The sequence below is a fragment of the Aptenodytes patagonicus genome, chromosome Z, assembly GCF_965638725.1.
Source record: "Aptenodytes patagonicus chromosome Z, bAptPat1.pri.cur, whole genome shotgun sequence".
NCBI lineage: Eukaryota > Metazoa > Chordata > Aves > Sphenisciformes > Spheniscidae > Aptenodytes > Aptenodytes patagonicus.
This window is the reverse complement of record NC_134982.1, coordinates 82,683,107-82,709,284: the sequence shown is the minus strand read 5'-3', so window position 1 is coordinate 82,709,284 and position 26,178 is coordinate 82,683,107. Positions and strand designations below refer to the sequence as shown.

General features: G+C 40.7%; 2 protein-coding genes across 4 annotated transcripts in view; one reads left to right on the top strand and one right to left on the bottom strand.

Moving 5' to 3' along the window:
- XRCC4 (X-ray repair cross complementing 4) overlaps positions 1–3,015 on the bottom strand; it is a 192,374-nt gene extending 189,359 nt beyond the window's left edge. The window contains exon 1 of one of the 2 annotated variants that reach the window (XM_076362596.1): positions 2,968–3,015. The gene's annotated coding sequence lies outside the window, so the exon portion shown is untranslated. Of the gene's footprint in view, positions 1–2,246; positions 2,300–2,967 lie in introns of those variants that run through there. The other variant, XM_076362597.1, reaches the window with a different exon arrangement.
- A 166-nt stretch (positions 3,016–3,181) lies between these two features.
- On the top strand, positions 3,182–25,944 carry TMEM167A (transmembrane protein 167A). Of its 2 annotated transcripts, none has more exons than XM_076361935.1 (4): positions 3,182–3,236; positions 15,372–15,481; positions 21,284–21,318; positions 24,720–25,944. In XM_076361935.1, exons 1-4 carry the CDS (start codon positions 3,234–3,236, stop codon positions 24,788–24,790), a joined length of 219 nt encoding a protein of 72 aa, XP_076218050.1. In that variant the 5' UTR covers positions 3,182–3,233; the 3' UTR covers positions 24,791–25,944. The 2 variants fall into 2 exon arrangements, with proteins under 2 accessions (XP_076218050.1, XP_076218049.1); XM_076361934.1 differs by lacking the exon at positions 3,182–3,236 and adding an exon at positions 3,461–3,652.
- The last annotated feature ends 234 nt before the right edge of the window (positions 25,945–26,178 follow it).

Genomic DNA, 26,178 nt, shown 5'->3' with positions numbered 1-26,178 from the left:
CCAGAAGGATGATCTGGGGAACTACAGGCCTGTCAGTCTGACCTCAGTGCCGGGGAAGGTTATGGGGCAGATCATCTTGAGTGCCATCATGCAGCACATACAGGACAACCAGGTGATGAGGCCCACTCAGCATGGGTTTATGAAAGGCAGGTCCTGCTTGACTAACCTGATCTTCTATGACCAGGTGACCCACCTAATGGATGAGGGAAAGGCTGTGGATGTGGTCTACCTGGACTTTACTAAAGCCTTTGACACCGTTTCCCACAGCATTCTCCTGGAGAAACTGGCTGCTCATGGACGGATAGGCGTACTCTTCACTAGGTAAAAAAACTGGCTGGACAGCTGGGCCCAAAGAGTTGAGGTGAATGGAGTTCAATCCAGTTGGTGGCCGGTCACGAGCGGTGTTCCCCAGGGCTCAGTTTTGGGGCCGGTCTTGTTCAATATCTTTATCAATGATCTGGATGAGGGGATCGAGTGCTCCCTCAGTAAGTTTGCAGACGACACCAGGTTGGGTGGGAGTGTTGATCTGCTCGAGGGTAGGAAGGCTCTGCAGAGGGACCTGGACAGGCTGGATGGATGGGCCGAGGCCAACTGTATGAGGCTCAACAAGGCCAAGTGCCGGGTCCTGCACTTCAGCCACAACAACCCCATGCAGCGCTACAGGCTTGGGGAAGAGTGGCTGGAAAGCTGCCTGTCGGAAAAGGACCTGGGGGTGCTGGTCGACAGCCGGCTGAACATGAGCCGGCAGTGTGCCCAGGCGGCCAAGAAGGCCAATGGCATCAGAAATGGTGTGGCCAGCAGGAGTAGGGAAGTGATCGTGCCCCTGTACTCGGCACTGGTGAGGCCGCACCTCGAATACTGTGTTCAGTTTTGGGCCCCTCACTACAAGAAGGACATTGAGGTGCTGGAGCGTGTCCAGAGAAGGGCAACGAGGCTGGTGAGGGGTCTGGAGAACAAGTCTTATGAGGAGCGGCTGAGGGAACTGGGCTTGTTTAGCCTGGAGAAGAGGAGGCTGAGGGGAGACCTCATCGCTCTCTACAACTCCCTGAAAGGAGGTTGTAGCAAGGTGGGGGTTGGTCTCTTCTCCCAAGGAACAAGCGATAGGATGAGAGGAAATGGCCTCAAGTTGCGCCAGGGGAGGTTTAAATTGGATATTAGGAAAAATGCCTTCCCCAAAAGGGCTGTCAAGCATAGGAACAGGCTGCCCAGGGAAGTGGTTGAGTCCCCATCCCTGGAGGTATTTAAAAGACGTGTAGATGTGGTGCTTAGGGACATGGTTTAGGGGTGGACTTGGCAGTGCTAGGTTAACGGTTGGACTTGATGATCTTAAAGGTCTTTTCCAACCTAAACAATTCTATGCTTCTATTTGTTTCAGTTGTCTTAAAGTACTTTGCTTTAGTAGAATACTGCCATGCTTCCACTATACAAACATGTTTTATATACATACTCTTATTACTCTGCAGCCTCCTACAGCAGCTTCTGGAAGTATGTCAAATGTTATCCCAACTTCTTGTGGTAAGATGAAAGATTTGTTTCCCCTTACCAAAGGAAAAAGCAAAACCTGTCCTGCTCTCAACAGACAAGCAAAAACAATGTGGCCCCAGTACTGAAAGATACAGAATGAAAGAGACCTCAAAACAAAGCCATCATCTTTGAAAGGGTTAATGCTTTTCAAGTTCTGTAAGATAAAGTGTACTTATAAAAGGAGGAACAGATTGTTCATAGAATTTCAGAACAGAGGTTTGTCATGACAGCAACACCTAGGCACCTTCCTCTAAATACCAAATAATCATGAAGTTCTTCCACAGAACTGGCCAGAACGCATGTAGTCTTTGCTTTACTGAACTCCCTCATGGGATGAAAGGTAATTCCTTAAAAAAATAATCACCTCCTGGTTTAAAAAACAAACGCCAGATCTTTTTCATGGCAAGGCAAAATGAAGGGCTATCCCTTTCATATGGCTTGACGGTAGAGCAGGCACTGTCAAAAACAGCTGCCAAATGCAAGAGTCACCACAGATTTTAGTTGTACAGGGTCCTCCTACATGCAAGTGTAAGAGGCCAGCCATGTAGAACGTTCAGCTCTTTTAATGATCCTGTGTCTTCAGTTACAGAGAAACGTACTGTGGTCATGACAAGGAAGTAGACTACCTTAACCCAAGCATTTTCAACTTGACTTGATGTGTTAAGTGAAATTACAGAAAAGGAGAGAAGACGAAAACCTCTACGGGACAAGGGCAAAAATACCGAGACTGGACTGGAGCGGAAAGACCAGGCTCTGCTCGCTCCGCTCCCTCTCAGCCACCTCCCGAAGGAAGCCTGTCTGGATTTTCCCTAAGGAAGAACAATAAAAAGCAACTTATTGAAAAACAGCCTCGTTTCGGCCTTCTTTACGTTTCACTAGCAAGCGGCTCAGCCCCGCGTCCCCGCCCGCAGGGACCGGAGGGCAGAGCGCCGCCCGCAGACAGGGCCGCGGCCCCGCCGCCGTGCCCAGCGGCACCCCCGCACCCCTCAGGCAACCGACCCGCTCCCCGCCCCGCAGGCGAACCGCGGCCGGGGCCGGCCGGGCGGCGCGGGACGCGGGACCCCGGGCGTCCCCCGCTGGAAACCGACACACGACGTAAAAAAAAAAAAAAACAAAACCACCAACAAAAAAAACCCAAACAACGAACAACCAAAAAAACCCCACTTTTCGCCAACAGGCGAGGGCCGAACGGCCGCGCTGCCCTGGGCCTGGCACCGCGCCGAGACCCCAGCCGTTACGTGCCCGGGGGCGCGGGGCCGGGCCCCACCGCCCGCTCCGAGGAGCCTGCGGCTGACACCGGGTCAGCTAAGGGGAGGGGCCCGCCCGCTCGCCCCGGCGCCGGGGCCGGGGCACCGGCGGTAGCCGACAGTCTCGCTCGCCCCGGCCCCACCGGCGGCCGCCCCCCCTCGCGGCGGAGGGGGCGGGGCGCCCCGACCGACCTACCTCCACCTCCTCCCGCACCGCCGCCCGCCGCTTCCGCCTGCCCGAAAAGTCCGCGCTCCCGGCGGCCGCGCGGCAGCCAATGAGGACCGCGCTCGCCCTTCCGTCCCGCCTCCCTCCGGCCTCTCCTGCCAATCGCGGTCCCTCACGTCGCCAGCTGCCAATCCCCGCAGCGGTCCCGCCCATGCCCCTGAAGGCGGCGCCCCGTGGGCGCGCTTCCGCCCCGCCGCCGCCCGCCGGAAGTGTGATGTGGCCGCGAGTGGGTCGCCATGGTAAGCGCGGGGCGGCGGGCGGGGGGCGCCGGCTCCGCTCTGGGCTCGCCGCGGGACCGGCCCCGGCCCCCTCCCGCCGGCACTGCCGGCTTCCGCGCCACCCGGCTAGCCGCGTCTCTGCCGAGCGACGCTTCCCGGGCCCGGTAGCGCCTCGGGGGCCCCTCGCATCCGGGCCGGGCCTTTGAATCCCCTCAGAGGCCGGGGCTCTCGCCTCGCCGCGGGGCAGCGAGCCGGCGGGAATGGAGCCGTCCCGGTTCCACCGTAAAGCCTTGCTTAGCAGTTGGCCTAGCAGTAACGCAAAACGGTCGCGTCTGCCCCGCCTCGGCGCCCTTCCCGCCCCCCGCCTGACACGCTCTCCGCCTGTACCGGCCGCGCCCGGGTTTTCCGCGGGGCAGCAGTCCTTGCTCTGGCCTGCGGTGCGTTGTCTGTCAGGGTAGTATCTCTGTCTCTTCCGACCTTCTGATTTAATGAGTGTGTTGTCTGACGTCTTGCTTCTTGAGCAGTGAGCCGAGTCCTGACATTGACTGCTGTTCTTGTTTTTCAGGAATAGCGTCAGAGGCTTAAGTCCGTTTGCTAATGAAGAGTATGAATGGTGTACGTAGAGTTGACCTAGAGGTTTATTAGTATTGCCATTTATGTTTTCTATGGTTTCTGCCTTTTCATTCTACAATACAGAGAATACGAATGAAAGATTTGTATTTGGGTTAGAGTTAAAGCTGTGCTGTGAAATAATCTTTCTCAGCTAAGGTGAAGATCTTTATATGAGCAGTGCAGATAAATGATTTTAAAATTAAAAGGAAAAACAAAGGAATAGCTAAGAGAAGAAAAGGTTTCCCTGTACAAATAAAGGTTTGTACGTAACTTCAACACAGAATTATTTAAAGATGAGCATTTCTAAAATTTGTCTTAGAACCACAGAATAGTTTGGGTTGGAAGGTACCTTTAAAGATCTCCTAGTCCAACCACCCTGCCATGGCCAGGGGCATCTTCCACTAGATCAGTCAAAGCCCTGTCCAGCCTGACCTTGACAGGTTATCCATCACCAGTGATGTATACTGTACAGCTTCCACTGAATCTTTTTGTACTTCCCACGTATTTATTAAAAGATTAATATGTCTTGAAATTTCTTACGGTTCAGTTCAAAAAAAGTTCCTAGGCTGCAGATCTTGTCACCAGCAGGAAATTGCTGGAAGTTGCTCACCTGAACATTCCTTGGCAGATCTTTTAGATGAACCTGTTCTAATCTGTGGCTTCAAGCAGTGAACAAAGGGTTTTCATGATAAGAGGCATAAATTATCTCAGAAGATCTAAAACACACATACAGAAAATGAGATAAAAGAAGTTAATACCTCACCTCTAGTAAGTGTCTTGAAAAGGTAGGTACTATAGAAGTACAACATCACCTTGCTGTTCTTCATAGTACTTAAAAGCATTTGAGATTGTAGAAAAAAAGGCAAGAGACCCTTGATCAGTGACACGTTTATGTTGCTCATTTTAGCACTTACGTATAACACTAACGTTTATATCTAGCAAAAAGAGTCTGGCAAGCGTACGAGATCTTGTGAGAATTTTTTCCTCTGCTTATCCATGTTGCTTGTTAGAGGTTACTCTGTATGCTTCAAGGAACCTGACGTAAGATAGAATCTTTTAATGAGATTTTTCTCATGATTTTATGTCAAAGGAGATGAAAATAAGATTCCTCAGTCTTGTGGTGTTTGAATTTCCTCAGGGAAGACAATAACCCTCATGGCATATCCAGGACTTTGGATTCTCCATAATGCTACCTCTGGTGTCGTGGCTCTTTAGAAAAAAAGTTGCTGTCTTGTGGGATTAGCAGTCATGAGCTGTAGTTAATGACACTTTCTTTTTAGCTGACACTTGACTGAGATAGGAAACAGCTGCTGTCTGTATATCATCAAATGGAAGAGAGTAGAGCTACACCTCCAATTTGTTCTCTTTCTCTAAAGAAAATGAGCTGCAACTGTGGCAAGCCAGTAGCTCTGTGAATAGCATAATTTCTGAAGCATAATTTCCAAAGGACTTTATCCCTTGGAATTTTCCATCCCATTGTCTCCCAGGCTTCCTTACCAGATCCTTACTAAGCAAGTCAAAACTTGTGCTGTGTGAATGGCCTGCTGCTGCCAAACAGAATATATATAAGCTGGCTTCTACCTGTCTTTTTCTTTATGTGAAAGCACAATTTGTGTTTATTTTTTTCCTGTTCATTGCCAGTGGGTAGAAAAAAAGTACTATTTTAACTTAAACCAACTTTGAAAGCAGGTAGAAGCTGCTGAATGGATTAAAAAGTTACTGGAAACAGAAGGGATGCAATATAGTGACACAGCTGCTTTATTTAGAAGCAGAAGATGTATTGTTTACTGACTTTCAAAAATCATTGTGTTTATGTTCTCCAAAAGAGCTTTCAGGAGTCTTTAAGTACAAAGTTTTGTGTTTGGCTTATTCAAAGTTATAAGGAGGAATCAATCCTGATTCAAACTTGCTATTAGCTTTGTTTTTCTCATGGCCTAAAGGTAGATAGGATTAAAAACATCTCCTAGTTCATCTTACAGGCTTAAGGTGTCTTTGTATTGTGAATTTATTTCAGAATAATGATGGACAACTTTTTGCATGTTAGTATTACAGTGCTATCAGGCATTGAATTTTTTGATTAAGAAGCAATTAGAATTTCAGGGAGTTACAGCTGCAGTAACAAATTTTTCATCTGATAAAGCCTTTGCTACCCAGCTAATCCGATTTTGCTGGGAATCTGAGCATTTTGCTCTTACACCAAAGCTGTAATTCAAGAAGGTGCTAGGACCTCCTTTGCCACCAATCGTGCAACAGCTGACTCGCGTCCCTCCACTCAATGCTTGTTGACCCCCATGGCAGCTCTGGCATGGCCCTAGCAGTAGGAGCAAACACCGCTAATTGAGGAGAAAGCAAGAAGGATCTGCTCGCCGTGTACCTTTCCTCCCGTCAGAATAACAAGCTTGTCAGACAATTGAAAAGGAGAGAGGAAAAGAGAAATAGGAGATGCAGTGTGGCTAGGTAGGGACAGTGAAGTATGTTGTTTACTGTACCACACTAGTAGTGGTGCTTAGTAAATCTCATACCGTCTGTAACTGCACTTGTAAATAGCAATGCTACTGTGGAGTAGGCATGTTGTGAGTTACTACTTGAAGTGTTCAGTATGGATACTTCTGTGTGAGTTTACAAGATGTGTAACTACATCACAATATTTTGCTTTTGTGATTATGGAACAGAAGAAACTATTTGTTCTGCCATTGTAAGGTGCATCTCTTGATCTGATTTGGGAAGAGTAGGATGCAATGAGCCTGCTTTTACAAATTTTACCACGTACCCGCACAGTCCGGGAATGACACCAGTTGTGAGAAACCATTTTTTTGTGGAGTGCCGAGCAGTTCTTACTAAACATCTTGGGCATGCTGTCTACTATTAAACTTCTTAATTTTATTCAGTAATAGCATGAGAAGTAGGGATCACATTTTTCCGCAGGCCATTTGTATTTAATAATGGGCTGATTATACATTGTAGATTTGCCACTCATGATCCAAACTCTAAGTTGAACAAAAAACGAAGTTATAAAATAGTCACTGTCACAATTTAATTTTTTCATTGGCTGCAGCGTTAGACACCGTGCACATCCACTGTAATAGTTACAGTGTGGAATACTTTTTTCTGCTGATACACAGAGCTTGGTGTTCAAACTCACCAACTCATTTTCAACTTTGTGACAGGGAAAGAAGGGGGAAACAGCTGCCATCTTGCTAAAAATGTTACCTGTCTTACAGATGCTAAGAATCCAAACCACGCACCTGAACTCTGCCAAACAAGAGACCTACAGAGGTGCTGTAGGCCTGCCCAGTGCCATGGGACATCAGAGACTTAGCAGAGCTTTTCATTATTTCTTGACTAACTAAGTATGTTTTTTCCTGATAGAGAAGTATTTATTTTTCATGTTTTAAAGAGATGGTTCTATTATTAATGAACAAAGTGTATTAATAGTGTACATAAAATGTTACTAATTTTTTTTAATTCTTAGGTAAATTAAAAGATAAGCTTTTTGGGCAGCCTTTAGAACAGAAAGAACATACTATCCCTTTGCTGCATGCAGCAACTTCTTAGGCTTTTTGTAAGGATATTCAGGAATGGAGTTCAGCTTTGAATTGCACAGGCTTTCTGTGGGGATAAGAGACATTCAGAGAAATAGAAGGCATGTGTTTTATTCCTGTTGTGCTATGGAGCCACTCTCTAGTTAGTTTTTGATTCTTGCTTGTGAGTTTGGTATGATAGAACTTTCACCATAACATTATTTCCTTAAATTTATCAAACACCGACAGATAGAATGTTAGCTGTATTGCAAATGTCAAAGTATTCAATACAACAAAGCAAAAATATTTCAGTATCTTCCTTTTTGAGAACTCTGACTTTCTTCCATGTCCATGTTTAAATTCCTGTAGCACCTTCTGTTACAAACTCATGCTTTTTGCACGCTGCCTTTATTAGAGTAAGGATGTCATCTGATTCAAAATGTGCTGGCATGTTAGAATGACTCTTACCTCTTCCATTCACACACACAGTTTTTACTGTTTCTTGAGATTCTGTAGTAAATTTGGGGTAAACAAAGTAAGCAGTGTTGTTTTCCACTTCAGAAGGGAGAGTTAGCTAATTTGACAGAAACTATGCTGCTCAGTTATCAAAAACACAAGAATGGTACAGGCTTATAATTAGGCAGACTTCTTCGATGAACAGCAAGAGAAGCCCGAACTTACTCATTATGGGAGAAGATGTCTTTTTTCTTTACACGGATAATTTTTCCCCTTCTGTTCGTCTACACTCTGGAAATCTCTAGTGTACAGATTTTTAGGGCAGGAGAGGCAAAAGAGCTACAAATGAAGATTTATGTCCTTTTAGAGAGCTCTGTAGCAATGGCTGAATAACACCTACTCTGTTCATAGTTCCAGAAACTACCTTTACTCTGGAGAGATGTTACTCTGGAGAACATACTTAGCTTCAACATCCTAAAAAGAGGATTATAGAAATTATTCCTATTATCTAATGGGGGAGGAGAGCAGAGAAAAAAAATCTCTGTAAAATTGCAAACGGTATAATCTGCAAAGAAGACATGGAGGAAAAGATATCTTAAGCTTTTACTGCCACATCTAACGTAGGTCTATATTTGTTGAGTAATATATGGACATACACACCTATGTCCGTATATAGCAGTTACAATACCCTCATAAAAAAGCTTAATATTGTAACTTTTACTTTGTTTTTTATTGTAAGACTTTTTGTGACATGCTGCATCTGCTAGGTGCTTACACCAAAAGATCAGTTTTGAAACTATTGTCTAGGTATTGGGATAAAGAAGAAGGAATTCAAGTGAGCATGGAACTTCAGCATTGTCACTTTGAGGTGTCATTGAAGTGTTGGTCTGTGGATTTGAATTGCAGTAAAAAACCTAAATGTGTTAAAGTCAGGAGAGCTTTTGTAGTAGAGGACAACTGTTTCCATCTGTTAATTCATTGTCTAATTGTTTAAAGAGATTGGTTATGTTTTAAACATGTATTAGTCTTCAGTTGACTGAAAAGCATACAAGTTAGTTCCTATGTGCTGAACTTGCCATTGAAATTGGGCAACATACTTCTTCAAGAAATGTCTAGGGGAAAGGTTCCCTATTACTCTAATTGAGCCTTAGCCTAAATTTTATGAATGCAAAAATACATGTTTTAGGCAGAACTTTGAGTATTTTAGACAGAAATGTGAATGAGCATTAAATATTGTACTTAAATTCCTTGGAAACTAAATACTGGGGTGAATGTGCAGTAGACTTAAAGTAAAAAACCCTAATCATGTTGGAGCAACCAGTAACTGCTAACTGGATGGTATTTGGATACTTACTGAGCACAAACCAGTTTTGTCTAAACACCTTTTGCTTAGTTCTTCATTGTAGTTTTGCCAATAATCACTTCAAACTTAACTGATTTGCAAGTTTTTTATTTTTCTTACAGTTCTAATTAGCATGCCTCTTTTACAAATGCTTATTTTCCATTCATTTTTATCAGATTACATTTGGCAGCAGTGGGAAAACAAATTATTTCAGAATAGGTTTGAAAATAATATAATTATGTGCATGTTTTAATTAATTTTTAGAAATTGCTTTGACCTTCAGGTTGGGAGTAGTCCTACATATTTTATTTCCTATTATTTTTTTCAGTATTATACTCCTAAAAATTAGATTTAGGCTGGGGAAATAAGAATTGTGGTACCTAATGGAAACCTTGGATAATAAGCATTTTCTCTTTCAGCTTTTTAAGGACCTCTTCATTAAAATTTCATATATTGATTTCACTTTTCTATGATGGGATTTGAAGCCTACATTACTATTTTAATGTAGGCTTCTGTATTTTTATCAGCACTTGCTTAACCACAGTTTAACTACAGTGTAAGCTCTTGCTCACATTTGAATATGAGAAAGGCAGCTAAACGATCGGCTATCAGCATTTGTTTCTTCGGTTCCAGAGAACATAATCATCCATCAATTTTATAGTATTGAGGAGGAAAAAAGAAAACAAAACTGTTCTAGAAAGACTGCAGCATATTACACAAATGCGGTTATAATTTCTTTAGAATATTCCAATAATTTACCTGTGTTTGCCCACATAAATTTATTATTATAATAGTAACTGTGGGGCAAAGTTTAACAACTTGCTGGCACTATGATGGCCTCTCTTTTTATAGCATGCACAGATGAAATCATGGTCACGCTGCAATCAGAGATAGATAATCATTTTGTAAATACTGAAAGTCTAGGGAAGATTAAGCTTTGGTTTCAGTGTTGAGTCTGTTGAGATAAACTGGGAGAGCTTTTGTTTTAGGCTTTCTACCAACCCAGGGCGACAATGATACGGGGTTTATGTTGTCCTCCTGCATGTTTTTTTTCCCCCTAGAACCATGATATCAGGTGGTTTATTTTAAATGAAAGTATGTGGGGTGAGGGGAAATTCAGCAGGTCCTTCCATGACACATATAGTTGCATCAAAACTTATGATGCAATTTTTTATAGTGCTACCCAAGGGTTGCATCATTAAGTGGTTCATAATTCTGTGGTGCTGTCCACAAAGACATGGAACAAATCAGTATCTGAATCAGAGAATGTAGGAGTGATGGAACGAATAAAAAGAACAGAGGTAGATACAGTACAGAGTCTTGGCTATGGTTATTATTTTCACTGTAGAAAAAAGTTTAGGATCAGTGCATTTATTATGGCTATGTCTGCTGAGGCTGAACACACATTTACCGGTGATCGCTAAAAATTTAGGCAATCATCTGAGTGTGCCCTTTCTTTCAGCACATTGAATTAAATACTCTTATGAAGTGCAAGAGTTGTTGATAACCAGAACTCTGAGCTGCCTCTTTTTTTTTTTTCTTCTCCCCAAGTGTAGTAAATTTAGTGCTGACTAAATTGCAGGAGTGACAACATTGTCTATAATCAGGTTGACAGGGGCTGTACAAATGTTACGGCCCATCAGGATTCCCTTTCTCAGCCACATAGGAAATTTTTCACGCTAAATCAACACTTACTAAAGTATATTAAAATTGAGTTTATACTTTAGTATGTTAAACTTTTAAACGTACTATTCCATAGATGCCTTTTTTACTCCATCCACAAGCTCCTCCTTCCCTCTCTCCTCGCCCCAGAAAAAGGAGCTGTCGCACCATCTCCTGCTCCTGTGTTGTAGCAGACTCACTGATGGCATCTTCCAGAGGCAACTGGAGACCATTTCTTTCCTTATAACTCCCTGTTTTGCCCCAGTATCCTCCGCTGACAGCTACACTGTTCAGATGCGGGCTCGGATGGGAATACATTCAAATGTCTCTAGCTGTAATGTTTGTCTTCTAACTACCATATATTGGCATGAATATTTCTAATACATGCCACCACTGCTAATCTGAACACAAGAAAACTTTTAAGAGTATTCATTCTTTACGGTGTATTATATGGAATTATTTTTACTAAGATACGATATGATCAGGGAAATAATATTGAGGCATTTTTTTAAGGTCTAATTTTGGGAAGGATTTAACAGAGCCTTTGGGCATGTAGCTCTCAAAGCTAAAATCCATGGTCTTAAATTTCTAAAGACTTACAAAAAAACTTGCTCTTGCAAGTTCTGCTGAATACAATGTCTCATTAGTGCTGCAGGTGATGTGGTAGTGCTCCACAACTACCTGGAGACAGCACACAGCAGAGGGAGGGGGGAAAAAAGTGTAATTACTTAAGTAACACAGAATGTAACTACTAAGCTGTTTCCACCATGTCAGAAATGTGCCAAATGCAGACATAGAAAATTTCAGCATATATAATTAAAGCCACAGCTTGCACTGTCTAAAACAAGAATAAGATACCAGTGCTGATTCTTTTCTGCATTTGCAATCTGAGTCTTGGGAAGTTACTTGTCTTTTCACCGGCGCGTGGACACAGTCTAAAAGATAGCACCAATTTCACCATGTGCTGAAATATCTTTATCATGGGAATGAGGCTCATAGGATCTGCATTAAGCCAGTCAACACATTTGAAAAATTCCAATTAATTACTTTTGGATCAGAGGACCCCAGTTTAACCAAATGAACTGCAACCCACCTACATTATGACATTTTCCGAATAGCTTGGTATGTGAATGCAGTATTTTTTAAAAGGATTCCAAATAATGTATGACTTATAGCAGCTTTTAGTTACATCAGTTCAAGCAGCTGGATGTGAATCGCCCTTTTCTGTAAATTCAGCTGGGCCGTAAGAATTACTTTAGATGTGAAATGTGAAGCCATCTACTTCAGAAATGATGGCTGGAAACTGGAAACAATTTCCAGTTTAAAATTGCAAACAAACTGTAAAATATGCATGTCTGTCCTTTTAAAGTGACTATATACATAAATGTGTAATTCAGAGCACATTTCAGTGGAATGGCATCTGTAATTACAGCGATGCCTTACGCTGCATATCTGGAGAAACACACGAAGAGCCCAACAAAGAACGATTATATACTGCCCCCACTGATTGACTAATAACACATTTCATGAGTATACATTTACAATCTCTGCTTAAGAGGAAGCAAGTGTACCCTTCTGCCATTTTCGTATGTTGAAGTACCCGATACTGCCAGCCTCCTTGGGAAGCAGCTGCAGGAGAAAGCTTGCAGGAATTCATGGGAACCGAGCTCTGGCAGGCACTGCGCTGTGCGATGTCGAGAGCAGCTGTCTCTCCCAGAGGACTGATCGAATTAATCAGTTGATAGGGAGTATCTGGCTTTGCTGAGAGTCAGCCACTCCTGGATCCGGCCCCATCGCGTTCCTAGACCCGCAGGAGCCAGGAGACACTGCCTCTCGTACGTCGTAAGAGTTGCCTCGGCGGGGGAATTGAGTTTCCTGGTTTCTGAAGTTGGCAAAAGCCTGTGCCTAGTACAAAGGCAAGAGTCTACTGGTAATGATAGGCAGTGTTTTGTCCTTTGTGAATAATCTGTCCATTATTTACGACACGGTAGAACAGAAATGTTGACTCAGCTAGCTAAGATAAAATACTAAACTAAACATGATTTAGCAAATGCTGTGGCTCGGGAGAAAAGCAGGTAGCCTCACCTTGTGCATCTGAGGGCTGGCTTTGGGTGTTGGATCACCGCTCCACTCATGTAGTGTCCCCTCTCCATGTTCTCACTCACCACAGAAACCTTCCTGCATGTCAGCTGCTACGTGTAGTTGCCATTTTCTCTTTACCTTTGTCCACTGCCTACCTTCTCTCTGCATCCTAATAATCACATTTTCACCCTGTCCCTTTTTTGTCTCTCAGGCTATTATCATAGAAAGGGTGTGAGGAATGAGGGAACTGGCTTGGGAATTTTGCTCCTGCAGAAGGATGGCTGATGCAAGAGGGCTCCTGTTTTGGGCAGAAGTAAAGCGGAGAGCAGTGCATCCACCCTGACGGCTAATGCTGCCTTTGAGGGCATGCCCTTGAGGATGCTGAAATCTCTCGTACAGGCTGTGGAGGCAGAGCTGTTAGTTGCTCCTTGAGCCTCTCTATGCTGTTCCTTCTTAACGGATAGTTCCCCACCCACGGGTGGCCCGCTGGACCCCATTAACTTAGGCATTTAAATTAGTTTGTGTATCTAGCCCTGTCTGATGCATGTATTCAGGCTGGCAGTTGTATGCACATTCCGGTATTGCTTCATATGATTCATGGAGACTTCTATGTAAGCTAAGGTGTTTTGGTTTTTTTTGTTACAAGGTTTTAGATCTCAGTATCAGAAGGGTCGTGGATGTTCCAATTGCTTTGCTTCTACTAGAGCTTCTTGGTTTTGCCTCTTAATTTGCTGTTAGTGCAATACTGAAGTATTGTGATTTTCTTTTATAATTCTCTTTATCTATTTAGAGAAATTGTATTATCGGCACTTCAAAACATAAGAATTTTGTGACATAGTTGAACAGAGATGTGCCTCAGGCTATGGAAATGGGAGCTCTGATATGCTCTTAAATCCCACCCAGTTTTGCTTGAAGAAGGAAGCCACAATGTAATATCCCTTCGTAAGTGCTAAGTATTTACACTTAATTAAATACTACTACTCAGCCTTCTGGGTTGAGCAGTACAAAAAAATATGGGATATTTAGACACAAATTCGTCAGAACTCCAGAACAAAGACTGAATTTATTGTATTTGCTTTGCCATTTTTTTGGAGTTCAGACTAAATAGGCTTTGCAAATGAGGGTAGCTGAGCAAAGAGAAAATAAGGCTGTTTGAAGTAAGAAATTGCCTAGTATACTACCTGGTGCTGTTAAGTTGACCAAAATGTCAGTTGAGACATGCTAAGTTAAAAAAACCCTCAAAACAATAAAATGGCAGCTTCATGCAGCTGGATTATTTTCACATTGTAGGAAGAATCTGTCTCAGATCTGGGACTAATTGTTAGAAGCTACAAATCACAAGGACTAGTAAGCAAATATTTCTACTAAAAATTCCAGTGAACCTATTGATAAAAAATAATAAAATGTTGCTAGTGCATTATTTATTGGAATGGTGATGTGGCACTTGCTGGAAATCGGCATCAGCCATCTTTCTTCCAGATTTTGTTCTTGGTTATGGAGTTACAGCAGTCCTTACACGAGTACCTTTTCTCCCCCCATAATGTTTATACTTCTGGAAAAGATTGCTTCACGTAAGCAATGATAGGTGCTTATAAGTTAACGATTAAAGAACATGTTGGCCATACAAGACTCAGACTTTAGTTTAAAAAAAAATGCTTGTGAGATGCACTTACTGCATTTTACTGATATTTTAAACTTTAGCAAATATCCAGATGCTGTAGCAGTTCCTCAAGAATTGTTTCTTCTTATTGCTAGTAGGCAGATTAGTTTGACTATCAAGCTATAGATTTTTACTTCTCCATCCTACGGTGATTCCTTCATTTGTCCAGCATTTTCAGTATAATGAGCACTTCTAAAAAATTTATAGTAAGGATGTTTTTAAATTTAAAATCAAATATGATTTGAAAACAAAATCAGTTATCTTTTCGTAGTTCAGGTGGGTTTAATTGTATATGCTTCTACAAATCTGTTGAACTTTGGGTGTAGTCTTCGTAAAGCAGTATATTAACAATCCTCCTACATATTTCTTGTTATTCCCTGTCTTGACTGCCGCTGGTTTAGTTGTCAAAATACTCTTCACCTCCACCTCCACCACCACCACCGTATTCTATTGATGCAAACCACAGTTACACTTATTCTTGGCTGAGAGGGAACATCTGTTCTCTGTAACTCTTAGCCTGCTGCTAATGGGTTTCCATAAACTGGCTTTGGAACAGGTGCCTGGGAGCAAAACTGTAAGGTTACCATTTTGCCTGCTATTTATTTTCCCCTCCTTGGGATGGTTGAGAAGGAAAAATTCTGTTTTTCCACCATCGTGTGCAGTGGGCTGTTAAAAGAGTTTCTGGCTCACTGGCATTGTACGTTTCATTTTTGTTTTTAATGGTTATTGTCTAGGCGGTCACTTATTTTCTCCAGCTTATGCAGCGAGGGAAGTTTTGTACTGCAAAGATGTAATTCTTCTTTTCTGATTTTCTTCCGTAGTCTGCCATCTTCAACTTTCAGAGTCTACTGACTGTAATCTTGCTGCTCATATGTACCTGTGCCTATATCAGATCCTTGGCTCCCAGCTTACTGGACAAAAATAAAACTGGGTACGTAGTCTGATCATTTTAAAAATACACCAGCTGTTTGGTTTTAACTGCAACGTTTTACTCTTAGTACCTTCTAATGATGTGTGATAATACAAATCCTATTTTGAGAAATTTCTCTCTTCTTTAAAGATAAAAATCTTCATTTTATACCTTACAATAGAAGGCAGTAAGGTATTTGCAAGCACCTAGTTGGCTATTTTTTAGTAAGACTTTATTAACTAACAAATCCAGCTAATACTGCCTTGTTAGTTATTTTCTAGATTTGCAACTTTTTCGTTAGATGCTTATTAAAGATGAGAAGTGAGTGACAGAAAGAAAACATTTTTCCTACATGCAGCTATTGCTGTAATGATTTATTTTTGATTGTTAGGGTGGGTAAGAAAACATTAACAGCAGAAGCTGGCTTTTTGTTTGTTTTCAAGATAGGCGTTTTGGAGGTACAAGTTTGAAACACAGCTTTCGCAATAATCTGTAACTGAAATTAAAAATATTTTTAAAATATTAAATATAAAATATTTTAAAAATATTTATATATTTATATAAATTTTATATAAATTTATAAAAAATTTAATATATTAAATATAAAACACTATCCTTACGTACGATCTCTTTAAGTCATTGTTTTGTATTCTCTAAGATGAAGGAATTTGCAGAAGAGTTTTTGACAGCTTCTACAAAACCTAACCTATTTTATTTTTTTGTCCTTTGGTCACTCTAACTTCATCTCTCACTTTTATTGCTAGGTGACCACTGTTTTTCTCCTTTGTGTTCCCCGTTGTCCTGGAATGTGATTAATGTTGCGGGGCCAATACTGCTGCAAAACGGTTCTTTTCTACCCTGCTTAGCAGGGCAATTTTTGAGGTGGTGGAAAATGGGGACAGCCACGGAGCCAAATCTGTGCCTCACTTAGGCTGTTAATACCCTTTCACCTTTTGGCTTACCAGTTTTCTTTGTGCTACAAGGAACGTGACTGGATGTTGGGTGCAATCAGCAGTATGCAGAACTGTGATTTAAATGCTGTGGTTTTAAAGTAACAAATGGGCGATTTTGACCTAGAAACCACTGAGGCCATCCGTAGTATTTCAGTAATATGTCACCTAAGGTTAATACAAAGGAGATAGTAAGAAGTAGGAGGTAATTCTAGCTGATAGTGTTCTAGCTGGAAAAAACAGACAGGCTTTTGGGCACTGGTGTTTGACTTGTCCACTTTTTCCATTAGATCATTTGCTGTTAAAGAAAATGTGTTTTCCCTAAGTATCTTCTGTCGCTTCTGCATTTAATTTTCAGAAAAAGTGTCAAGTTTTAAGTAGACTCTTGTCACCAAGAACCTTAAGTGTTTGTCTTCTGAAAACCTTTGTTGTAATTAACCTCTGGAATTGCTATTTTATCATACAAGTTTGCTTTTAGCAGTGTAAGATAAGACAGAGTACACTAGCTTTTTTTCAATTTGGAGTTCTAACATGAAAATGCTTGTGTCCTTTCATATGAGGCCATGAGGTTGCCACTGACATGAGAGATTTGATGAAAGTAAAGATGGAAAGAAAAGATGACTTCATGAAGGACTGGGAGGGGAGGGGGGGCAAGGGGAATTTGGGTGTCTGCTAGTGGAAGATAACACAATAGTCAATGAGGTATACACAGTAAGAAGTAAGAATATTTATTTTACTGATTAAAATTTTAGTGCTGTTCTTGGCAAGGAGTATTTCCTTTAATCTGGAGCTACTCTGTTTAATCTTGAGGCAAATCTGTCTGGAGTACAATAGAACTCTCTTCATAAAATGTTTTCAAAGGGTGCTGACACAGTGGAGGAGTTGGGCGTTTGATCTGTACGTTTGTATTTATATAGATGTTGGACATACTATTTTATTTTTGTTTCATATATGCGTATGTAGACTACTTTGTACTGGAGAATAAAACATTGGCCTGGAAGCAATGAAATTTGTTTCCTGAGTGGTAGATGTTTACATGGAGCTCATATGCTGTTAAACCCCTGTCCCTCTTCACTAACATATTCCATGCTCAAATGGAAATGTCTAGACATACTGGATAAAATAAATTCTAGTGATATTTCATTTTACCACAGAGATGATCTTACCTCGTTGTTCCTGCTCCAGATTAATAGCATAAAAAAGTAGCAATAAAATATTAAAGTGACAGAGAGGAGAAATGTTGAAAGTTAACTCACTGTATTTCTGACGAAGTGAGTGATAACTTTGGTGAAGATTTAAATCTGTTGATAGTAAGTAAAGAAACATGTTTCTGTTGGTTGAGGGACTGTGCTGCAAAGTGATGTCACCCATCCTCATAACACTGTATTTCATCCTGTTGACTTCTGCCAAAATGTGTCTTTTCCTACCAAGCCAAACAGAATTTTAAACGTCCATTTTCCCTGACATGTCTTGAGTGTTTCCATGTGCTTTGTCCTGAGCAATAGCATTTAAGGTTGGGAAAGCAAGTGGAGATTTACTCTTTCATGCTAACTAGAGGAGAACGCGTACCACAACAAAATTCTTCCCTCCCTGCTAACCAGAACGATGTGTTAGCTTATATGCAGCAGAGGTTTCCTTTGACTTGCCATAAGCATTGCAGTCGGGTATCTCTCACACTCCCTCCTGCAGTGGCAGTGGGGTTGTCCTAGTAAACACATGGCAGCTGCATTTTGCAGCATTCCCAGTCTAGCAGCCAAAGTCTAAAGCCCCACTAACCCTTTCTCATCTTACTGGGTTCCATTTCTTTGTGTTTTTTGTTCTCCGGATAACCAACACCACTTTCATGATCAGTGCTTTTAACATTAACACTGAAAGCCAGGAATATGCAGCAACTCCTGCACATTTTGATTTGTAGCTGCCAGAGAACAGCAGGTATGCAAGCCAGACTGACATGTTTCACCTGCATCAAAACAAGGATGAAGATGAACATGAAGGGGAAAATAAGCAACAGTGCAATTACTTTGAGTAGTTGCTTCAGGAGGAATTATTTTGGAGCAGATTCATTCATTCAAGGCAGCATCATGTCTGTAATAGTCGAACAGGTTTTGACTTGAAGAGGTGCCTGTTGTGGACCTGAGATGAACAGTAAAGGAAAAATTCAGGAGAGCAGAAGGCCTGCACAGGCTTTTCTTCCAATGTGAGCTCCCCAGTTCATAGAATCCTAGAATAGTTTGGGTTGGAAGGGACCTCTAAAGGCCATCTAGTCCAACCCCTCTCCTGTGGGCAGGGACATCTTCAACTAGATCAGGTTGCTCAGAGCCCCGTCCAGCCTGACCTGGAATGTTTCCAGGGATGGGGCATCCACCACCTCATGTTTATCCAGAGGCTGTGATTATAGCTGTTTAGAAGGTCCAGATTTCAGTTTGCTTCTGCTCAGCAGCAAGCTTTGTGGACAAACAGATGTACTGAGCTGTTCAAATAGCAGCACAAGCCTTTTAAAAAGATACTGTTGTCATCTGTTGGAAGGCTTGTCAGTCCTCATGTCAGTGGTGACTTTTAAGTTCATAAATTGTTATCCGCAGTAAGGGTAGCTGATGAAACCCGTATTCTAACTATTTTGTACCTCCCACATCAGAAAGGAAAATTCCTATTTTCACCAAGAAGGGGGTTTTCTAGGGCTAGGAACAATGTACAGTACTTCAGTTATAACTTCACATTGTTACACATGGTCAAAAAAAACCTGAGAAGGCAAAGAAATACCCTTGCTGAGATTGTGAGGCAAATTCAACAGATTTATAGACTACCTGAAGGAGTTAATATTCTTTTTCCCAGGTAAGATTCTTCAAATATGCATATGAAAAGGACAGTACTGTTTTATTTCTTTGAGTTCCTGGGCAAGTTTTTGGAGACGGCAACATGAGATGCTGAGCTGTGGAAGTTTTTGTGTTGGTTTTGCAGCATGCCATCTGCAAATCTTAATTTTACAGAGAGTAACAACAGTTTCAAGAGTCTTAAGTGCCATCCACACAGTACTATGGGGCTGTCTATTTTGCTCTATAAGTTTTACACATGAATGCCTTTTTACCTGCATGCATCTTCAAAAAGTGCATAGATGTCTTCAGGTTATTTTACTGTGTGACCTTTTAGCCCGGAAGAGTGTGATGGTCTACATGCAGGGATTATTACTTCTGCTTGTGGAGCTATATAAAAGCAGAAAAAATGAGCTTTGACTATACAGAAATACTTTTGGCTTGAGGTAGAACGATCTAAAGCACAAATGAAAAAACCTGTTTTCTAAAAGTGAAAATGCTGGAATGCTGTTCGCAATAAATTGGTCAGCAAGAGGTACATCGGTCAAAAAGCATTTCACTTTGAATTTGAAGACCACAGTCACTTGCTGCCTCTTGGAACGCTTGGAACGCAGCTTCTCAGCTGGCCAACACCAGACCTTTCAGAAATAAAGGGGAGGCTGCTAAAAGGGAAGAGGGATTGATGCTGAAGTAAACTAAGAGCATAAAAGAGGCCATAAAATATGAAGTAGCGCAGAAATTCTTTTTTTAAAAGTGCAGGATATGTTGACTACTGAAGTATGCAGCAGCAAGTGGTCCAAAACTACTTGTCTGCATTTAAGCAGGAAAAAAGTAGGCAATTACTAGAGCCCAAGAAAGGGGGAAGGCAGATAATCAAACCATTGTGGGTATGGGTTCAGAGCACTGTGGGAAAGCACTTGGAGAACTGCCATCACAGCAGGTAGTAGATACAACCCCACAAATAATATAGACTGAAGTTACTGCTGATAAACATATCAGGAGAAGGAGGAAAAATAATTAAGTTTTTTTTAGTCCATAAATCTATAACTAGACAATATAGTTGAATCCAGATGTTTTTACTGCATTGCAACCAGTCATACTATGAAGGAAACCTTCCTGTAGATAAGCTTTCAACACAGTTTTGACCGACATTTGAAAGGCTGAAAGCTGGCTCCTAGTTCAGGATGCTTCAGTATTTCTTCCCCTCTTCCTCCTTAGCTTCTAAAGCAGGCCCTGCTCTTGTTCCTCATGAGCAGTCAGTATGACATTATTTTAGTTACACAGAGAAATTACAAATTTGTGGTGTATGTGCTTCTACATCCCTTTGGATGTGCTCTGAAAAGTTGAATCCTGCTTTTCTCCTTTGTTATTTCACTTGTGAGAACTAACGTCCTGGGCAAGCAGTATTAGAGAGACATGAGCAAGGTAAACCTTGGTAAAAGAGTAAAAACAAACCTGAAGAATTGTTTTGTTATTTATTTCAATGCAAGTATTCTATATCAGATTACACCTATGAGGTGCGCTCTGCTAGAAAAGGCATTTTTATCTGCTATCTCTAAGGGAAATACAAAAGAGAGACTACAAAGCATTAAATTTAAAGTACTCAGGTTTATCATCTCCCACACGTGCAGGAAAACTTGCTTCAAAATCTTACCATAAAAAGGTTCCCATACACAATGACATGGAGGCCTGTTGGTATTTCCTACTCCAGTATTTTTCTAGTTCTGTTTTTTTTCTTTACATAATTTTCTGTCTGGGATACTTTAATGTAGAATGTAGAATTCTGGTGAGATCTTTAGATTTGGAATACAGACTGAGTCAATGCCTCTTTGTTTTTCTTGCATGCAAAAAACCTTGCTAGACTTAGAAAGAACTTTGCCACTGGTTTAGTTCATAGCCTGTACTCCTCTATGCAGGTATCTGGTGTTTTCCGATGTCAAGAGTAGCATCAAGTTGATAAACTACAGTTTATTTGGATTGTTTTAGCCTAGAAGAAAGAAAATCACTTGACTTAAATTATTGTATTAAATGAAGAGGCTAATGAATTTATTTTATCTTTACAGACTATTGGGAATATTCTGGAAATGCGCCAGGATTGGTAATTTTTTTTCTTTGAAATCTTTAAGACCAGTGCTTTTTCTAGAGTATGTGTTATTTATTAGGTTAATGTTTCCATGTAACAATGAAACCCATACTTATCCATCATCTTAAAATATGCAAATTTTGCCTCCATGAAATATAGGGGGGTGGGGGGCAGCAGGGTATGACTATTTTACTTAGCATTGTGGAAGCCTGCATTTTCAAATGTCAATTCATATATGTGGTGTTATATTTGCAGAAATCTTTTGCACTTTTTACTACGTGGGATAACCAAGGGCATACTTCCTATTAACGTACAAAGAAATCAATGATTCCTTATAAATTGCTGTCTATTTGAAATTCTAATGGACTACTGACAAAAGCCAGATATTTACCTTAGAGTAATAAAACAACATGGAATTCATAATGCAGTAAGGTTCTGCTTAATCACAAATGTCTTTTTTCTCTCCTTTCTTTAATTAGCTTCTGTGCACTTCTGAATTACACAAAGCTGTTGGTGTCAAGTGGCATCTATATGGAGGCTGATCAGCTCTGTCTAATTTTAGACATTTTCCCATAACATTGATATTTATATTTATTTTAATCCTTATTCTGAATTTATTTTGAGAAGGAAATGGGAATATACAACAGAAGTTCAGTCTTAGCATTAAGGCATATCCAGGATTTTTAAAAAAATTACAAATCCATCATCAAAACGGTGTTCTTCAAATTGCATTGTTAATGCAGAGCAGAAACGTTGAACTTGTAATTCTAGATCTTCCTACTTGTCATTGAACCAAAAGGAAAAATGTATGGTTCCCTTTTCTGCATTCTCAGGCTTTGAAAGGGACGTGACATACATTTTTCAGTATGTCAAAAAGCATTGACGCAAAAACCAGTTTTTTGTGAAGACCTGTTGTTAAAATGATTGCAGATATTGTCCTATTTAGATAATAGACATAGCACCAATTTTAGTATTGTAATTGAAAGATACTGGCAAGGTGGCAGCTGTCAGAAATGAATTTTGAGCTATACCAGCAAAAAGAAATGTAAAAATTCAGCTGCATTAAGGTTTCTTCAAGGTTGAAGAGAACACCTTACCTTACCTTACGTTACCTTACATTACCTTACCGTCTTCTTTTTAGTTCATTAAGTGCAAGCATAATTTTTCTATTAGCTATGCGCAGCAAACAGTAGAGTACATGAGGTTTTATGAGGTCCCTATCAACTTGATAAAGTTAAGAACTACAGTTCATCTGGAATATAGTCTTGCTTTCCCATCATGTACTAACATTAACACGTTTGCATTTGCTGCATCCAAGGTAATGCATGCACTCTTGTACCCCATACTGAACTGCTTCCTTTTCTCTTTTTCATGTAAAACACTAATTTCTTTTCAGCTTACATCTAGAGTGGTCCAATTTGACTTTCTTCTAGACTGACAGATGAGGAGGTAGCATCTTAACATTCCTCCTATAGGTTTCCTTACGTAACATTACCATATCCTCAGTATGGGAAATGGGCTTTGAAGATGATTCCTGTCATTTTATTTGTGTTGGTCCAAAGGCATGTAGAAAGTGTAGGCTTTTAAAAATGAAAATGCCTGCTGGCTTCCTTTACATTTAACTTGCCCAGTATGTTTAAACAACCTTTTCACATGTGCATAAGATTTTAATAACCAGCAAGTAGTTACATACTGACAAAGTTGTGCAAAATGATGTTTAATCCTGCCACATGGTGATTTCTCTTTTAAGAAAATTAAGAGCAGGAAAGTATAACCCATATGAAAATTGTAATACTCTAAACTGTAGGAGGTGGACTTCCTCAAAAATTTATTTTAAACAGATGTGAAACTGCAGACATTAATTCATTCAGTTATTTGAAGTTTAATTAAATATATGCCAGATGATGACAACATCTTGTAATGTCACTGTGGCAGGCACTCCTGCTTATGGGAGGTGTCCTACAAGTATTTTATTTTTCTTTTGCTGTGGAAAGTTTGTTCCTCCTGTATTTGAAGGTCCTGCTGGTAAAAGATACTTTTTTTCCTGAGGATTACACCTTAATGCTAGACTTGGGAGACTTGGCATTTTTTTTTCTTTAATGTTTCTCTGAAAACTGTGTCTCAGAGAAGATGGTTTATAGTAAGACAAAAGAGCTCGCACAGCAAAAGGAAATTGAACTTTTTTTGTTTAGAGCAAACAGCTCCTGCTCTGTTTTTATGCTTCTGAATGCATAAAAACAGGAATCTTCTCACTTTAAGGAGTCATTGCTGTGTTAACGCTTCCTGACAGTTTTGTAGGCTGGAAGTACCATCCAGTGTAGGGGAGACTCTGCTCTCCAGAGAGAAGTCAGTGGATTCATGAAGAGTAATGCTTAAATAGAGGAGTAAAAATGCCTGGCTAATTAAATGGAGGAAGTGTCCATGTAAATAGGTAGTAGTCTGATTAACATTACTAATATTCCCCTGATTGTGTTACAGTTCCCTACCTAAGATTCTTTTTTTTTCCATAGTTTATTTGGTGAACAAGAGACCTCTGTAACATTTTGTTCTGGACCAAATGGGTGGGAATAGATCTTTCTCAATTGCCTTTGCCACCAAATATAAGTCTGCTAACGGAGTAAACTTAACTTTCGTCCATGGTCTGCCCTGGAAAACTGTAACACTAATTTGAAAGGGTCAGAAATAGAGGTGTCTGTGCAATCTGTAATCTGTTGACCATTTTTATCACTAACCTGAAAAATCTGTGAACCAGACCCTCTCCACATGCTAACAATATTATGTCTCTCTAGCAAAGAAAAAAGACAGGCATCTGGCCATGTCTGGGCCGCTGTGAACTCCCCAGCCAGTTAGCTGGGTCCTATGTAATACCATGCATAGAAGATGCATGCTTCATATAGCAGCTGTCATGGCCAGACAGCATCGAGGTACACCTCTTCTCAGCTGACACGGAACAGCTTTTGAGCAGCGATAGCCCTTAGGCAGAACTGGGAACAGAGCCAGTAAAAGATTTGGTGTCTTGATCAGCTTTCCGATGCCTGCCTCCTGACTCTCTTTGGCACTAAGAGATAGCAGCAATATATTCTCCCCCCCCCTAATGTTTTCCTGGAAACTGCATCTCAGAAAAGATGGTTTATAGAAAGAAAGAAGTCCTTGCACTGACCTTTGCTTAAAGCGAACGGCTCCAACTGTGCCTTTATGTATCAATATAGCCTACCCTACATCTTAGTTGTCCCGCTCCCATGCATGTTCTTCTTCAATACACAACTGTAGTTGTAATAGCATTTCTCTGGCTAGAAATGTTGAATATTAATTTGCATGTGCAATGGCATAATTACCATGTTAGGCTAGGAGCAGCCTAGATCTGTTTAGTCATGCCTGAATTTTTGTTTGTTTTGGGTTTTTTCCCCTCCCCTCAGGTGAACGGAAGAGCCCCTACGTGGCTGTGTGCTGTGTTGTGATGGCCTTCAGCATTCTGTTTGTACAGTAGCAACTGGAGAGTGTCCCCTACACCCTGCTACCAAACAGCAAAGCATGGAAGAACTTCTGGCAGGAAAAGATGGGAAAGTGTCATCAAGTCTCCTCTCGCATGTTGGATAGCCTGTCTCTTAGTGGACACCCCCCCTCCTGCAAACAGACCATCATGTACAGTATTAGTGATCATAATGTAACTAACTCCAGATGACATATACTTGCTAATGTCAAGTCAGTACTGACACTTCTGATGTAACTCTTGAAAGGGTGTCTGTTGTATATCTGAGTTTCAGGGGAGTTTTTTTTACACCATGCAGTTGAAAAGGCTTTTAAATTTTTGTTTGATAGACCTATTTGATAAAGCTTAAAAATGATAAATCTAGCAATAGCAATAAGACCTCTCTTACAAGAATAAAGAACATTGTGACTCTAGGATATGTTTACGAAAGTATTTTCAGTTCTTACTGTCTGAACAATTCCTGTAATTTTGTGGTAGCTATACTCGCATGCTAAAAACATGACCTCTGGCCTAAGTTACATTCAGCTTTTGTTTTCTAAACTTGTAATTCCTCAAATTCTATCAATATTTTTATTGTTAAGATACGAATAAAGGCAGGGACCATAATTGTAGTGATGTCTGGCTAGCTGCTGAGAAGGCACAGATGTGGGATTTGAGAACCTGGACTACTCTGAGTAAAAGATCATAGGTATTCATTTTTAGAGATGTTGGTCTCGGGTAAATCATTCCCGAACTTTTTTCAATATTGTGAAAAAAGATTCTAAAGGCTCTGCTGCTGTTGTTGCATGTAATACAACATGGTTGCTAAATCAGCTAAGTGAACAGTTAGCTTCTTAGGAGTCTGCAGATAAGGAAGTTGCATGTCCCAATATTCTAAAGGTTAAGGAAAACAACTAAATTAGATTACCCTCACTCTTAATAAAGATTAGATTACCTTTATTAATACTTGCCACTAGCATTTATTCTATAATTTTGCAAACTTTAAATAATCTAGTAACTTATTTTAATAGTGTCTGACAGGTGTGTTTACATCAATATGACTTCATATTGACTGCATTTGTGAGAGTTGTCTGTCAGCAGTATTTTTTGTTGTTCTGAAAAGGTGTGTGATCAGAATGAGCTAAGCTGGCAATAAAACACACTGAAAGGTATGTAACTCTTGTCATTCTTGTTTGAAAAACTTGTTTCATAGATCCAAATTACCCTGCATTTACAAAGAAAGTGATTATTAGTTATTACCTTTGTATTATCTCACATACACCTGCATATCTAAATCACCATCAGAAGTATTCGTCCAAAACTCTTTTCTAATCTGGAGCCAGGAAAAACAGATTTCTCCAATTTAGGCCAAATAAACATTCCTGGCTGTAAACCAGGCAGGTTCA

Bases quoted from the DNA above. Each gene is read 5' to 3' on its own strand.
- TMEM167A (XM_076361934.1), top strand. From the start codon at position 3,476: ATGGAGCCGTCCCGGTTCCACCGTAAAGCCTTGCTTAGCAGTTGGCCT. The intron at 3,653-15,371 runs GTGCGTTGTCTG...TTTCTTCCGTAG, and splicing joins AGTCCTTGCTCTGGCCTGCG to TCTGCCATCTTCAACTTTCA. The intron at 21,319-24,719 runs GTAATTTTTTTT...CCCTCCCCTCAG, and splicing joins CTGGAAATGCGCCAGGATTG to GTGAACGGAAGAGCCCCTAC.